General features: G+C 49.2%; 1 protein-coding gene across 12 annotated transcripts in view; it reads left to right on the top strand.

Annotated features, from left to right (window-relative positions):
* PAX2 (paired box 2) overlaps nt 1–13,882 on the top strand; it is an 89,219-nt gene extending 75,337 nt beyond the window's left edge. For 6 of the 12 annotated variants that reach the window (XM_039871470.1, XM_039871469.1, XM_039871475.1 and 3 more), the window contains 3 exons: nt 9,106–9,207; nt 11,346–11,432; nt 11,914–13,882. In XM_039871470.1, coding sequence (XP_039727404.1) covers nt 9,106–9,207; nt 11,346–11,432; nt 11,914–12,035 — 311 coding nt within the window. In that variant the 3' untranslated portion in view covers nt 12,036–13,882. Of the gene's footprint in view, nt 1–9,105; nt 9,208–11,345; nt 11,433–11,894 lie in introns of all 12 variants that reach the window. The other 6 variants (XM_039871472.1, XM_039871471.1, XM_039871480.1 and 3 more) reach the window with 3 other exon arrangements.
* The last annotated feature ends 1,841 nt before the right edge of the window (nt 13,883–15,723 follow it).

Below are 15,723 nucleotides of genomic sequence, written 5' to 3'. Positions count from 1 at the left end.
TCTGTCGGCTCAAAGTCCCTGATTAGCTAGAGGAATTTAGGACACAGACATCAGAGTTCCTCTCCAACCTTAAAAGGAAAGGACTAGGGCAACATCAACATGCAGCAAGTCAGAGAGCCCTTTACTGCGAGGACGAGGACGAACCCACCCAGAGGGCTTCTCCTCAGCACCCCAGGCCCTAGACCATTTCTTTAAGCTGAGAAGGCCCCCTCAAAAGAGGCTAGCTTCCTCCCCACATCCCTGAGGCCTCCAGCCACATCCCCAAGGACCTCCAGCCACTAGATATCAGCTCTGATTTAATTATGGGGGCATTTCCATAGCAATGAGACATTGATAGATAATGTGGGTGCCCTGAGCCTACAGCCTAGGGAGTCATTGGATCAGGCCTCTTTCCCTTGCTCCTTTATCTCATCCAGCTCTAGAGAAAAAGGATATTGAAAAGATGAGGCATTAATCTACTCTAGGACTGGTACGGTCAAATAAAAGAGAAAGCAGAATAAAATCTGTACCACTCTAATCTCCAGCCCCAATCCCACACCCATGTCTGTGCCCCCACAGTCCTTCCCAGCAGGGTGCTTTGGGCTGCTATTGGAGCTGTAGAGGGGAGGAAAGTCGTGGGGAAGATAAAGAAGGTATGAAGCCTTCCCAGGCATCTTAGCAAAGATGTAATTCTATGGTCTTCTAAGCTGAGTTCAAATTTGGCCCATTAGACATGGTTCCATAGTGTAGCGGTTAGCACATCTGCTTTACATGCAGAAGGCCCTGGGTTCGTGCCCCATTGGAGCCACAGCCCATGGTCTACGGCCATGCCACCCTGAACAAGCCCAATGTCTGATCTCGGCTGCTAAGCAGGGTCGGGCCTGGTTCATGGCCTGGTCATATTTGGATGGGAGACTACCTAGGAAGGCCAGGTGCTTTAGGCATTAAAAAAAAAAAAAAAAAAAAAAAATCGACCCATTACCTTGGGCCTTTCTTCCTTCCATCTGTAAGACCCAAAGGCCAAGCACGCCAAATGGACTGTTTGGTCCTCCACAGCACAGTCTCACCAATTCATTTAGAGATCAGGGAGAGAGGCCAGTTTGAAGATGAGTGAAAATATTTTCAAGAAATCAATGATCTTTATTTTAAGCTCATATAGTAGCCAACTCAGGCTAACGAAGAGTTGCCTAGTAGAAAACACTGAGCACTACTTTCATTATGAGCTAGGATACAGGGAACCTTTCAACTGCTATAAATGTTTAGAGATGCTTGGGGTTGTCCCAAAGGAAAGTTCTCCAAAGGGCGGATCCGCCAGTACTAACCTTGTTTACTCTTATATTTCTACAAAAAAAAAAAAAAACGGTTGGCTAAGTAGAAGTAAAGTCAGTCAACCCAACCTTTTCTGCATAAGCAGAAATTATAATTAGTGGTGTCCCAATGAATGTTACAAGTATGTATTGAGACCAAGGACTCAGAAAATGTCCACGTGGTCTCAAAGCCACCTAGGCAAGACCTGAAAGCCTGTTCCTCACGAGGTGACAGGAAGACCCTGCCACTCCCTCCCCAGGGTGATCAGAATCCTTCCTTCACCTACATTAGCTGTAGCCTCAGGACAAACACGCCAGCACTTTTTCAACCCTGAGCTTTGAGAGGCAAGCCTTGCCACTATTGTCACTTCTAAGAGGGCTTTGCGCTCCTGCATCCTGGAATCCTCCCTTCTCCTCCCTGGTGGCGGCTGGGCTGGCAGGCGGGGTGGGAGGAAATCCTGGGCAGGCTCTGAGAGCAGCCTAATGCTCCAGCAGCTTAAGTGGCCCGTTTTCCTTGGGATTAGGGTTTCACTTACACAGAGCGCCTGAAAAACGCTGCGCTTTCGGAAGGATTAGAGCTGACAATTCAGTGCTCTCCGAGAACAAAATAAAGCCGGAGAGGAACTGGGAGAGCTGGAGTATCGGGAGACTGTGCAAACAGGCTTAACCTCTGCCCACCCAGCGCGAGGGTTTCTCTTACTCTGAACTCATCGATGAGCCTGAGCCCGGCCTCAGGAGTGCCAGCACCTGCCCAACTCCAATCTTCATTTACGATTTGCTAATGGAGCCGGAGAGAAGGCAGCGTGGTGGGAAGTGAAAAAAGGAGAGGACTAGAAGGTCTTCCTCTTTCTCTGAGCCTGTTTTCTCCTCTGTAAAATGAGGGAATTAGACTAGAAGATAACCAAGTTCCCTATCAGCCCTCTGAAAATGTGGTTCTCCCCAATACTCCTTAGCCTTATCCCAGGATCTTGAGGCTGCAGCTCCATCCATGGTGCAGCTGAAGTAGAAGGAAGTCTCCTCCTGTGGGGCCCTGGGTCAGCAGACTCCCATGGCTCAGATGAAGGCTTATGTGCTCTGAGGAGAAGGGGTGTAAACAGCATGCCTGGTTGTGTCCAGCTGGTTAGCTGTGTTGGCGCAGACCTCACTGAGCTCACACAGATCTAGGCAGCATCCCTGCCTAGGACATAGCAGGGGCTAAATTAAAGGTCCAGCTGTCAGTGGGAAGCAAAATCAGCTAGCAGAGCAGCCACCCACCCTGAGCTGCCGGCACAGTCCCCTCTGCTGGAACCCAGAGAAGGCAAGCCTCAGGATGGGGAGATGTGGGGCCAAGACAGAGCCTGGGGCTGGGGGCCCTCACACAGGCATCTCTGCCTCAGAGGAGAAACTTTTGGAAGGATTTGGAAACCTGGGAAATAGGAAACAAAATGAAATATGCAAAAAGAAAACTCCCTCTCCTTTCAAAGCATCTTTTACAGATTTAGTTTGTTACTTTAGTGTGTTATATAACTTGGATCAGTCATAAAGTGATCATAATTGGTATAGTAAATGTAAGTGTACGGTATATTTAGGCAGTAATTACAAATTTAATAACTGTGGATTCTTGGAATTAGTATAAATGCTTGTGTCAAATGCAGCCACAGACTGCCAACCTTGAAGCAATCTAATGTCTCCATTTTTGCTACCTTATGAGAAGCAGACAAACTTGAGGATAGGATAGTAAAACAAGAGTTATGTTTTGTGGCCTTAGGGTCCTCCACAGTGTCAAGTGGATAACGAAAGTGCTCATTTTCAGAGAAAGATGCTGAGGAAAAGCATCTCTAAACTCACTGAATATAACTTTTGCTGTATAAATCTATGTCTAATAAGTCTTGTTGTCTGAACCATCACTGAGCCAAAGCATCTCTGCTGCTTTGGTGGCTTTCTTTTTATTATTTCCTTACTCTTCTGAATGCTGACATTTTCCTCACTTGGGATAAGCCTCTCCGTTCTTTCACGTGATATTTTGCTGTTCTTTGTATGATCTTGTTTATTGGTACAATTCAATAATTAATCTCTGGGTCATGAATACTTTTGAGAATAGGATGAAAATCATCTAGACGTTCTCTATGTATATCTATAACATCTTATGTATGGCTTTATACAGACTCCCTGAAGCATAACTATGGGGTCCTACAGGATCAGGGAACCCCAATTTAAAAACCCTTGCTGTAGAAAATGGAAGAATGTGAAACATGCAAGGAACAAAAAGGGACAAGAGGTTCTGTTACAGGAAGGATTCGCTTAACATAATCCCAGGTTACTTTCCTAGACCAAATACCTATTTTCTGGGTCTATAATACTTGAGAATGTCGTTCTAGAATTACCTAGGTATACTGAGTATATTGTTTGTTCTGTAACCCAGGTTCTGCCATCTACTAGCTGTGAAATCTTGGACATAATACTTAGCCCCTCTGAGTTTCATTTTCTCATCTGTAAAACGGTGATCAAAAACAGATCAGCAGCATAGATTGAGGTGAAGCTTAAATGAAATAAGACATAGAAAGCATTTAGGTCAGTGCCTACCGTACAGTAGGTGTTCAATGAATGTTAGCTAGTCTTCATGCAAGTAGAAACACAACTTGGTCCTTGAATCTTAGTCCTGACAAAAGAGCATGAATTATCTGGTGGCTGAAATTTTCCAATTTCTTAATAGTCTTTCACTTTGCTTTTCTCTGTACTTGTAAGAAGAACTGCACTTAGAGTCTCCAAAACAGTTGATTCGATCTGGCCCATTTGGTAAGAAATGTCTGACAAAAGTGCACTGTCTGATTCCGATGTAGTGATTGCTGTAGAAATTGGCTTTAGAATCTTCAGGGACTTCTGTAGTTGAACTGAGAAGATATCCTCATCAAGTACAGTGCTTCTAACACTTCTGGGTACTTTAAGATTCTCAACTACTACTGTTTCTTGAAGAGCCTCTGTTTTTTAGAAAACTCTCAAAGGAGATTAATAAACCATCCGATGGAGTTCTGCTACAGTCTTTTGGTGTCAGAATTTTATTCTTTGTGTCCTATTTTTCTTGTCTCCTCTTAATGATGGCAGTGACAATATGAGACAATATGCTTGTCAGATTACTTCTTTTCCCTTTCTTTGGCTCTTTTGGCAAGTATCTGGTTTCACATTATCATTAAAAGGCAGTCTGGTACAGACATAGCTTCAAACTTTGACTCTGTCATTTACTAGTTCTGTAGCCATGGAAAGGTCATTATGTCTCTCTGTGCCGCCATTTGCTCAACTTTAAATCAAGCAAGTTAGACTGATCATCTCAAAGCCTCTTTTATCATAAAACTTTGTAATCTTAGGAAACAAGTATCCAATATGAAGTGCCTATCCTCTTGTAATATGCGGGGTTTTATCCATTTGTGATTATTGGCGCTATTTTCTTGTTACTGACATGTGGACAGAGCAAAGCAAATACTTGACTGCTTCTTATCTCCTGTTGGATAGCACATATTTATAATCGATATATTCTGCTGTGTAGCTGTTTTCTTCTCTTTCTATGCTTTTGCTTGTTTGAGGACATGGCCGTGCCGTCTTACAGTTTCAGAGCTTGTCTCCACTCCCATTTGTCCATCTGTAGTAATTCAAGGCCCAGTGCTCTGTTGATTTTTCCTTGCACAGATTCCATTACCCATTCATATTCTCTCACTCAAAGAGGCTTGCTCAAAGAATGCTGCTGAGGAAATGGTATGATGGTCTTAGTAATTGGAAAACTTCCTGCAGTATGTGTTTTCCATTATTGACAATGGTGTTCCAGAAGAATATATGGCTCTGGCAAGAATTTGGTAAATTTTTTCCTGCTCATCAGGTGTCACCTGTGTACTAATGAAGCCATTGAGAGTGCTTCGTATGCAGTGGCGAGCACCTTTGTTGGCTTAGGGGTCCTGAACAGGCATCTCTTTGTGGTGATACTGATGTTCCAGAATCTGCAGAAGGACAGCTGCACACTCAAAGCCAGGAAGCTTGCATGCTTTTTGTTCATCATGGGTCTCTTCTCTCACATTTTAGAAATGTCTGGTAACCAACAATCTGTTGTCTGTATCTATAAGTTTTTTGTTTTGTTTTGTTTTGCTTGTTCATTTGTTTTTCTTTCTTAATATTCCACATGAGTGAAATTATACAATGTTTGTCTTTCTCTGATTTATTTCCTTAGCATAATACCCTCAAGGTACATCTGCATTGTCACAAATGGCAGTATTTCATAGTATTACATTATATATCTATATCTATATCTATATCTATATATATCTATACATATCTATATATATATCTATATATATATATATAGATTGTTTCCATATCTTGGCTATTGTAAATAATGCTGCAATGAACAAAGACGTGCATGTATCTTTTTGAATTAGTGTTTTCATATTCTTTGGATAAATACAGATAATCAAATCATAATGTCTTACATCTGAAACTTATATAATACTACAAACCAGTGTTACCTCAATAAAAAAAAAAAAACATTTGGGGAAAAAAATAGACTGACATCTTTGACTATAAAAATATGTCTGAATAGCACTTCCCAGTTTTTTGTATAGAATTTGGAAATGTGTCTTTCAATCAACAGTTCTGTGGATGACTTTCAGCATACAAAAGTTTCTATATGCTGGAAGTCGGCCTTATCATTTTGCAAGAGAAAAAGCCAGTGAAAATAAACATTACAGTAGGGGTAACGGCAGGTTAGTTGGAAACACCTTTCCAGTCATCTAGCCTTTCTTTCTCTCCCCTGAAGCTAGGTAGGAGATTGAGTGACAAAACCTTAGATTACAAGGAATTCATGTGTGACAGGTTGTGGAAACCATGCAGCTGAAAATCAAAATTCAAATGCATTTAAATTCCTGTTTATTAAGAAAGAAGCGTATTTCTTTTCCTGGCTGCTTCGTAGATAGTTAAAATCGCAGGACCAAGAGGAATTGGGTTTGTATTTCTAATTTCAAAACCTTTACATCCCCCCTAACTTTCCTCTGTCTTGGGTCTTTTTGGACCAAGAAGTGCCATATTATTACTATCTCTAGGAATTGATAGATATTACTCTCATTGTCCACTTCATGTCCACTCTGCTAAGAGGTGGTCAGAAAGAGTGTACCTTTTATTAATAATAGAAGTCAATGAAAGAAAACTCACAAGAAAGCAAACGCTGAGTCTTTCTTCTATATCTCTGGGAGTCCAAAGTGACCTCTTGTTTGACAGGTCTACTCTGTCATTTATTCTTGAGTTTTAAAATGTAAGATATTAGCTCTATCAGACAGATATAGAGGAAAAATCATTCTATTGCATGATAAAGATAAGTCATACTATATGAGTCCCTCACTGTAAATCTTTCATCAATCTAAAAAAATTCATAATCCATTGTTCAAACTATTTTTAGAGAAAAAGCAGATTCAAACATTTACATTTTGTCCCAGCCTTTACCTGTTCAAAGGAGACCAACACATAGGAAGCAAAAGATGATGTAACTCACCTGGAGTTGGCTATAAACGCAATAAAGTGATAGAAAAATAATCAACAAGTATTTATTGAGCATCTACCATGTTCTCAACTGTGTAAATAGTGCAGAAGACAGGGCCCTACCTTCGGTTTGATTATGATCCATTCGAGGAAGCAAGCCATTATATGAAACAACAGGGCTGATGCTTTATGAAATATAATGATATGATAAACCATGGAGCAGAGACACTATAGAAGTTTAGAAGAGAGAAACTTCTCTGATGGGTAGAATAGTAGAGGTAATAAGGCTTAAGCTGGAAGGAGAGGGAAACTGTGAGCAAGAAGACAAAAATGATATGGCACAAGCACAGAGGTTTCACAGCACACAAGCCAGTGAAAACAGTCAAACTGAACCAGGAGAGGAACGAATCAGAACTGAGAGAGTTGGGTGGGGAAGAGTACCTGGGAGGCTGTGAAAGCTTGGCAGTGTTTAGATTCAAACTGTAGCCTACAGAGGAGAATCAATGAAGGTTTTTACAAGGAAAGTGATATGATGAGAGCAGTGTTTCATGAGGACTAGCCAAGCAGCCACATTTGGGAGAGGCTGGAGGGGAAAGAATGTGGAGACAGGGAATACAAGCAGGAAAACTGTTGTGGCAAACGAAGAGCAGGTCTTAGGAGCTGAGCTATGGATGTGGTAGAGGAAATGAGAAGGGACAGCTGTGACAGACATTGCTAAGAGAAATTGACCACACTTGGTGGCTTCCTTCACATGGGGGGCCGGGGCAGTGGTTATGTCAAGAAGGACTCCAATAATTGTGGTCTGATGGTCTTCAAGTGGGTCATTGGTAGAACTGATTGTGGGGAAGATGAATCAGCTCTTATTCCTGTCAGGTTCGAAGTGACAGTGGGACAGCTAATGAAAATGTTCGGCAGGCAGCTGGAAATACAAAACTCGGAGCTGTATCTCTGTATACTGAGGGAAGGATGAATCACTCAGATGTGTTAAGGTGGGGGTGAGGAAACACATCTCAGAAAAGTAGGAGGCAAGGTCAATTTCAAGGGGAGACTGGCAAGGAGAGAAAGGAGAGCAAGAGAAAGAAGAAGGGAGAGAAGGGAAGGAAGGAAAGAAGAAGGAGAGGAGGAGGAAGGAAAGGAGAGAGAGCGGGAGGGGGGACTTTGGAGTAGCTATCAGGAGGATGAGGATTCATGCAATTGATGAAAAGAAAGTGAACTAGGCCAATTATACATAGTTCTTTGACTTCTTCCAGCCATACTTTACCTTCCCAAGTTTGGACAGAGGCGCTAGAGTGGGAGAGTGGCACTGGCTGGAGTGGAAGCATAAGGAGAATCTGGAGAGGACGAATGGGACCCAGGAGAGCATAAAGTAGTCCTCAGGGCATGGAAGTGTGGAAGAGGAAAGGGGGCAAATTCTTGTCATTAGAGATTGGAGCATGCTAAAGTCAAAGGGAGGTGGTGACCCTTTCATGGTGATGGAGGAGACAGGCAAGGAAGGGAGGCCACTCAGGTGCAGCTGTGTTCCAGAGGAGGTGTCTGTGGACCGTGGGTATTTCCCTAACATTGACTCACTTTGCCTTCATTCCAGGACACTAAGGAAAGCCCTGCCTCCCACCCTCCAGCTCTAGCTAACAGAGGCCTCCCAGGACAGAAGTCCAGCAGTTGGTGGGGGGGAGCAGATTTTGCTCATTGGAACTTGATTTGATGCACTGTTGGGTCAAAAGCTCCTGATTTGCTTCAGAGATGGTTTTCTATCATTTAAATACCATAAACACTAACAGCAAAATAGCCCACTGGCTGGCCCCTGCTCTCCACACCTGCCAGGCCCAGTATCTGCAGCACCACTTGGAGAGAACAACAAAGACCCATCAGCCCATGTGGGTAGTGGTTGGGTGTCTTCCAAGCCTGAAGGAAAGATGGGATGTTAGGGAGCAGAGAGGTGAGCAAGATAATAGAGGTCCATTTGGCTACTAGAGAGACCACAGCCAAATGTCTTGCTGGGAAGGAGGAGTAAAACCAGGTCACCCCCCTTTGGGTTTGGTCTACAAAGAGACACAAGCAAAGGCAAACACATATACACATACATGCACAGAGAGCTACACAGAGCAGAGGTGCAAACATACAACTAACATTATAACAGACATTTATTTAGGTAACAAACTTAGACACTTGGAAAGCCACACCTGGACCTGCTCATCACATGCATCTCCATGCGTCTGCACACAGTTTTTTCCTCTCCAAGGATCCTCTTTCCATGGAGTACCCTGGTATGAATAGAGACAGCCCCCTCTCTTCCAGGCCTCACCCCTTCCCCTTTGTGTTTTTCCAGGTCGTGACATGGCGAGCACCACTCTGCCTGGTTACCCCCCTCACGTGCCCCCCACTGGCCAGGGAAGCTATCCCACCTCCACCCTGGCAGGAATGGTGCCTGGTAGGTGACAATGCGGCAGCTGCCTAATTTAGGTGGGGATAACTAAATTGTGGGTGAGCTGCTGAGTGGTCTATAGTCTGAGGCTAGGGGTGGGAGGAGACCCAATATTCTCTCCCCTCAAACCACTGCTATTCTATTCTCTCCCTAGAGGCTGCATATGTTCCCTCATCCTCCTTCATAAGAAATTGAAGGAGAGGGCTTTCAGAAGTGCCCCTTGTGTGCACCTCACTGTACGTCATGGCCCCTCCACCCACCCAAGCCTCTGCCCAGGGAGCACTCAGCCTCAGCTCCGCCCTCAGTGCCCCGGCCCACCCCCAGCCAGCTGACACTGCTTGGGAGAGCCTGCCCTGGTTTCCATGGAAACTTGGAGCCAAGAACCATTTCCAGGGGCATGTCAGTCACTCAGACAAAGCCTGGTCCACACCAACCCACAGGGAAGACTAGTGTTGAGAACCCACCCACCCCAGAGAGAGGAGAGAGCTAGTCCCTAAGGAAAGAGGAACAGAGGACAGATTATGGAAGGAACCAGAGAGGCTACCTTCAGAGAGATAAACTAGAGCACCCCCACATCTCCTCAGAGGAAGCTGACCCTCTCCTTGCTCCTCAGAGCTGGGACCCAGGCCCTGTCTGAGGGCAGCTGGATTGGGCTGTGTAAATCAGAGGAAGAGACCACATTTAGGCTATGGTGATGGCAGCTGGAGCTTGTGCTCTTCCCAACCCCTCACCCCAGATTGGGAGCCAGGCTTGAAGCCAAAGAAAGTTAAAGCTCCTATTTGCATAAACACCAAAAAAAAAAAAGGAAAAAAAAAACCTCTTGCCTTAAAGAGAATGAGACTCACTGGGCCTGCACCCACTCCTGCTGGCTGCATTTTTGTGTGCCTCTACCCTAAAGCTCAACTCTCATGGCAGGGAGTGGATAGAAGAGGGCGACTGGCCCCAATCCTGGACTGTCCATCCAGGGACAGCGCTGGGCAGGCAGAGGTAGGGGGCATGGCAAAGAGGGCACTGCTGCAGAGTGTGGTAGAAAAGGGGCTGAAGAGAGTGAGATGTGGGGTAGGGGGAGTGGAAATGTTTGGGGCAAGGAGATTCTTCCAGGAAAATCCGGGCAGTGAGCAGGTGGGGACTGAAGAAGGTCTTAGAGCAGTGGGGGTGAGGGAGGAAGAGTCTGCAAGGAGGTGGGGATGAGGGGAGCCGCAGAGAGCTCATGGTGGCAAGGGGGGAGTCGTTAAACAGAATCTAGTGCTGATGAGGAAATTACACTTGTTTCATTAGCGATGGGGAAGGAGATAGCTCAGTTCCTCTTGGTCACAGTTGAGCTCAGAAGCTCATTATCCTGCTGCACGCATGCTTTCCCTCCTCGTCAATAAACAGGCTTTCCAGTGGCTGCATCCCCACCCCCACCCCAGCTCCCTCTCAGAGAGGGGCCCCTTCTCCTCTACTTAACCCGCGGTTAGGGATCACTGTAAACAGTCTAGGGTCATCACACAGGAGAAAGGGCGAGGGGGAAACCCGGAGGCCTGGCCTTTCTCCCGCGTAGGAAGTGAAGCAGCTTCCGACGGTTCCCAGCCCAGGTGAGCCCTCGGCTCACCGCAAGCGGACCAGTGGGCAGTCCACCTGCTCCCCGTTGTCTCCTTCCATTGCTGTGTGGCCCACGTATTGAGAGACGGGGTGGGGGGGGTGCCCCCACCCCTTGCTTTGGCACCGTGCTGAGATGCTATTCTTAGGACTTTCTGGGACAAAGTGTCCTGAAGGCTTTTCTTCCGCCACCCTCTCCCTCTTCCACTCCGTGGGGCTATAGCTCCCAGAACCAGAGCCTCCACTAAAAAGGCCCCCAGTGCAGCGGGGTAGGGTGCCTAGACCTGAAATAAACCCTTCCTGGTGGCCCAGGGCGTCTCCGCGGGGGCACGGCCGCTCAGGCCCTCCACACCCGTGTGTGAGGAGCGTTGGTGCTTCTGCAGCCCCCACACACCCATGGGTTCTCCCCACGCGGAATCTGGATTACTGCCCGCACGCTCACAGCCAGCATTGTGCTGCCCGCCGCACCTGCACCTCCGACCCGAGGGAGGCCACCGGCCTGGCGCGTTGGGTCCGCCCCGGCGTGGCTCGTATCTGATCCCCACTCCCCAACCCTCTCGCAGGGAGTGAGTTCTCCGGTAACCCGTACAGCCACCCCCAGTACACGGCCTACAACGAGGCTTGGAGATTCAGCAACCCCGCCTTACTAAGTGAGTACGCCACCTGGCTGGCCGGCGGCTCAGCGCGTCCGCCTGCTGGCCGGCTCAGCCGGGCTGCTTCTGGACGCGTCCGACTCCCAGCCCCCCGACCTCAGGGTGCTGGCCGGGCAGGCCCGTTAGTGCAGCCCTGAGCGCGGGATCCCTTGAGGACGCCCGCGCCTCTGGCTCTTCCTTCCCCTCCCTCCACGCTCGCAGGATGGCCCTGCGCCGCCCCCACCCTCGACCCCACTGGAAGTTCCCCAGTCGAGCGGCGGGGATCGCAGATTGGGTCCTTCTCCCACCTGGTGAACGGCAGCGCTCCTAGAGACAATCTCCCTCGCAGCCCAACCAAGGTCCCCCTGCCCGGGTCCCGCCAGACCCCAGCCCCAGAAAGTCTTTCCTTTGCTTTTCTTTCCTTTTTTTGTCCTGTTTGTCCTCTCACCCAGCCCATTCTTCTCCTGTGTTAACTTCCAGGTTCCCCTTATTATTATAGTGCCGCCCCCCGGGGCTCCGCCCCTGCCGCTGCTGCCGCTGCCTATGACCGCCACTAGTTACCGCGGGGACCACATCAAGCTTCAGGCCGACAGCTTCGGCCTCCACATCGTCCCCGTCTGACCGCCCACCCTGGAGGGAGGGAGGACCGACGCGACTCGAAGCCTCCGGGTCACAGCCCCAGCCCCACCCCCACCCCAGGACGCCTGCAGCTCTTCACGTCACCCCGTCGAAGGCAGGACTCTACGACTGGAGCTGCGGGCAGGACCCTCAGGCCCAGGCTCACTGCCCCCAACCCCGCCCGCCACCCCTCCTCTCCTGCCTGGACTGCGTGGCGCAGTGAGGAGGGCCGGACCCAGCTCGATCCAGCTCACCCCGGCCTCGCCGAAGCCGGCCCTGGAGCGGACCAGCCACACAACGCCGAACTGTGGCCCGACCCGCCGCTGCATGCGGGGACACGTTTTTGTGACACACAATCAGCGCGGACTGCAGCGCGGCCCAGCCCTGGAGCAGCCCGCCTCGGCGCTCAGGCGCCAGGAGGACTCGCTGGAGGGACTGGGCAAAGGAGAATTAAGAACGAAACGATTTTCTGCAGAAGGAAGAAGAGCCTCCTGCCTAAGCCTCGGGGAAAGTCCTTATTCCTGAGCCAGCCGGACTGCCCCTACCTTCCGAGGGTGCCCTGCCCCAGAAGGTGGAATGGAACGGGGGCGTGGGGGCTGGGGTCTAGAAACAAAAAGGTGGGGTTGTCAGGTCTTTCCAAGATTGGGACCGAGGCCCCAGCAGCCTGCACCCACCGAGCCCCGACTCTTGGCTCTTCCCTCCCTACTCCACCTGAACTGCCCAGGCGCCTCCTACTAGTGACCAGACTCTCAGCCCCACCTTGCCCCTACCTCAGCGTCTCAGCCGTCTGCTGACCTCCCAGTCTCCCCTCACTTGCGTCCTTTTCCCATGCTCTGCATCTCTCCTCCCTAACTCGCCGCCCCATCAGAAACTCAGGACCAGTTTCCATAACCCATGGGCACTGGTCTTCCCCATCAGTTACTTGATGTCCCTCCCTGGACACAGACTCTCTCGGTCTGCCCATGGTAGGAGCAGGTTCTGAGTTGGTGTCTGAGCTACGGCGGGGTAGAAGTAGGGGGCCGCCCACTCCACCCCAGCCTCTTCCTCCCGCAGGAACTGAACAGAACCACAAAAAGTCTACATTTATTTAATATGATGGTCTTTGCAAAAAGAAAAAAAAAACCCAACAGGCTGCTGCTTTGTAGAAAGACGGTGTGTGTCGTGTGAAGGCGAACCCTGTGTATATAATCCTCCCGGTCCGCCTGCCCCGCCCCGCCCCGGTAAAGTCCCAGCTGCCCACACCCGCCCGCCTGTAGATACGCCCCGCTGTCTGTGCTGTGAGAGTCACCGCTCGCTGGGGGGGAGGGGGGAACACAGCTACATGCCCTCAAAAGCACAGCACGTCCTGGGGGGAGGGGGGCATTTTTTATGTTACTAAAAAAATTACGAAAGAAAACTCTATGCAAAATGACGAACATGGTCCTGTGGACTCCTCTCGCCTCTGTTTCGTTGGCTGTTTCTCTGTAATTCTGTGTTTTCGCTCTCTCCTCCGCGTCTCCTGCACACCTCTCCCTTCTCTCCATCTCTCTCACCCTCTCTGTCTGTCTGTCTGTCTCTCTCTGTCTTGGTCTCTTTGTCTCTGCTCCTCCCTCGGCCTCTCTTCCCAGCCCTGCCCCGGCAGCCTTGCCCTCGTAGGCTAGATCAGAGGTGGCAGCTTGTCCCCTCGCGGCCGTGACCCACTAGCCCTGAGCCGCCGGCAGCCGGGCCGGGCCGCCCCGCCCCGTAGTTGCTCTTTGTAGCGGCAATGCGCCCTGCATGTCTCCTCACCCGTGGATCGTGACGACTCGAAATAACAGAAACAAAGTCAATAAAAGTGAAAATACATAAATAAATAAATAAAAATCCTTAAATGCGAAAAAGGCTTGGAATCCTCACCCAGATGTCTCTCCCCTTCAAGCCTTTTTATTTGAAAAGGAAAGCAAGAAAAGAGAATAGTTTAAGGGAATTTCCGGCGCCCAGCCAGTCTCCAGTGCCCGGAGCCCGGTGGCGGGGCGCCGAGGTTTGAACTTCGAGGCCCTGCCCATTCCAGTCCTTGCGGGGCTGGCCCTTCAGGGGTCCAGAGCCAGGACCCAGGGAACCCTCGAGAGAGCCCCTTGCCAGCTCTGGTCTCCTCGGCTACTCTCAGTACGTCGGTTCGTTTTGATTCTTTTCTTTTTCTTTCTTTCTTTCTTTTTTTTTTTTGTGCACATGATAAATAAATAATAAATAATAATAATTAATAATAATAATAATAATAAAATTTTGTATGTCACTCCCCATGGCTCCAGGTTTGTCTCTCCTTGTCTCTGGGACAGGCCTCCCCTCACACTGGTCCATCCCAAATAACCCTTTCAATGTTCTTCCCGACTACACTCCTGTGACCACCGTCCCCACCCCTTTGCCCAGACCCTCTTGGAGACAGCTGGAAGCAAGTATAGACCCAGATGAGTGGGCCCTTCGTAGCCACCCGCCCCGTCACTGGGGCAAGGAGATTTCCAAAACTTCAGAATAACTTCGAGTTATGCATCCATACCAGACCGGTGCGGTAGCCCTGCCTCTTCACCTGCACCCAGATTTAAGGTTCAGGCTCTCAGAACGCAACTTTGGAGTCCCTCTCTTGGTGGGTAGGGGGGTCTCTGCTATCCTGACTCCTTCCTCTGCTCCTCTGCTCCTTGGCGCAGCCATAATTTTATCCCCAGCGTCAGCGCGGAGACCGCGGAGACCTCAGATGCGTGTCGCGGCACGTTTGGTTCTGGCGCCGACAGTGCCCAGCCCCGCGTAGACCCGAGGAAAACCTACCGGCTCCAGGGACCTCGCACGCCCCCAGTGCCTTGGGGAGTCCCAGGCCCTGGCGAGCAGCAGCTAGGATTGGTGTGGTCTGGGTTTGTCCCCGAGAGGGAGCACAGGAACCTGCCTTTCGGTCGGTCAGTTCTTCCTCTTCCATTCGTCCGGGTGGGTCTATATGTCCCTGAGTGGTTCTGGGGGTGGGGAAGTGGAAGACCTGTTTGCTTTTTCAGACACTCTTACTGTTCTTGTGCCTCCGTGTCCAATGAAGGATTTGTGTATATCCTGTGTCTCTGTTCCGGTTTGGAGGTGGGATGAAGTGATTGTCCAGGATTGTCCAGGTGGCATCTGAGATGCCTGGAAGGGAGTCCCCTCTCTTTCCCTTCAGCCATCTCCCAATTCCAGCCCTTCCACAAAGGCTGCACCCTCAACTTGGTCTCCCCCCTGGGAGGCTTTCCTTCTCTGCCCCTGGGAAACTTTCTCAGCTCCGCTCTCAGCTCTGCCTCCTCCCACTTGGAAGGCTCTTGATGCTCTGAGCTGCCAGGGTTGGCTGGGGGAGCTGCTAGCAGGACCTGGAGGCAGACTAAGTAAGGAGTGGCTTTCCCTCTTGACTGGGGCCAGTGTGTCCCAGAATCCTCCTTCCCACCAGGATCCCTGAGGCCTTTCTTTCCCCAAGCCTATTTGCCCAGCTTCGCCCTCAACATGTCACTTCAGGAGGATACACAAGATTCCTAATGAATCAGCCAGCCCCTGATTAAGTCTATCTCTTTCCTCCTTCCTCCCTACCTATGGCCCCTCCCTATTCCCCATCTCAGCAAATGACAGTCCCACCTTCCACCCTGCATGGTGCTGCCCATCTTGACCATCAATCTCCTAGAAAGATAGCCTTCAAACTTCTTTGATTATATACCCTATTAGTAAAAAAATT

The sequence above is a fragment of the Pteropus medius genome, unplaced genomic scaffold, assembly GCF_902729225.1.
Source record: "Pteropus medius unplaced genomic scaffold, Ma_sr-lr_union100, whole genome shotgun sequence".
Lineage (NCBI taxonomy): Eukaryota > Metazoa > Chordata > Mammalia > Chiroptera > Pteropodidae > Pteropus > Pteropus medius.
This window is presented reverse-complemented; position numbering and strand designations above follow the sequence as displayed.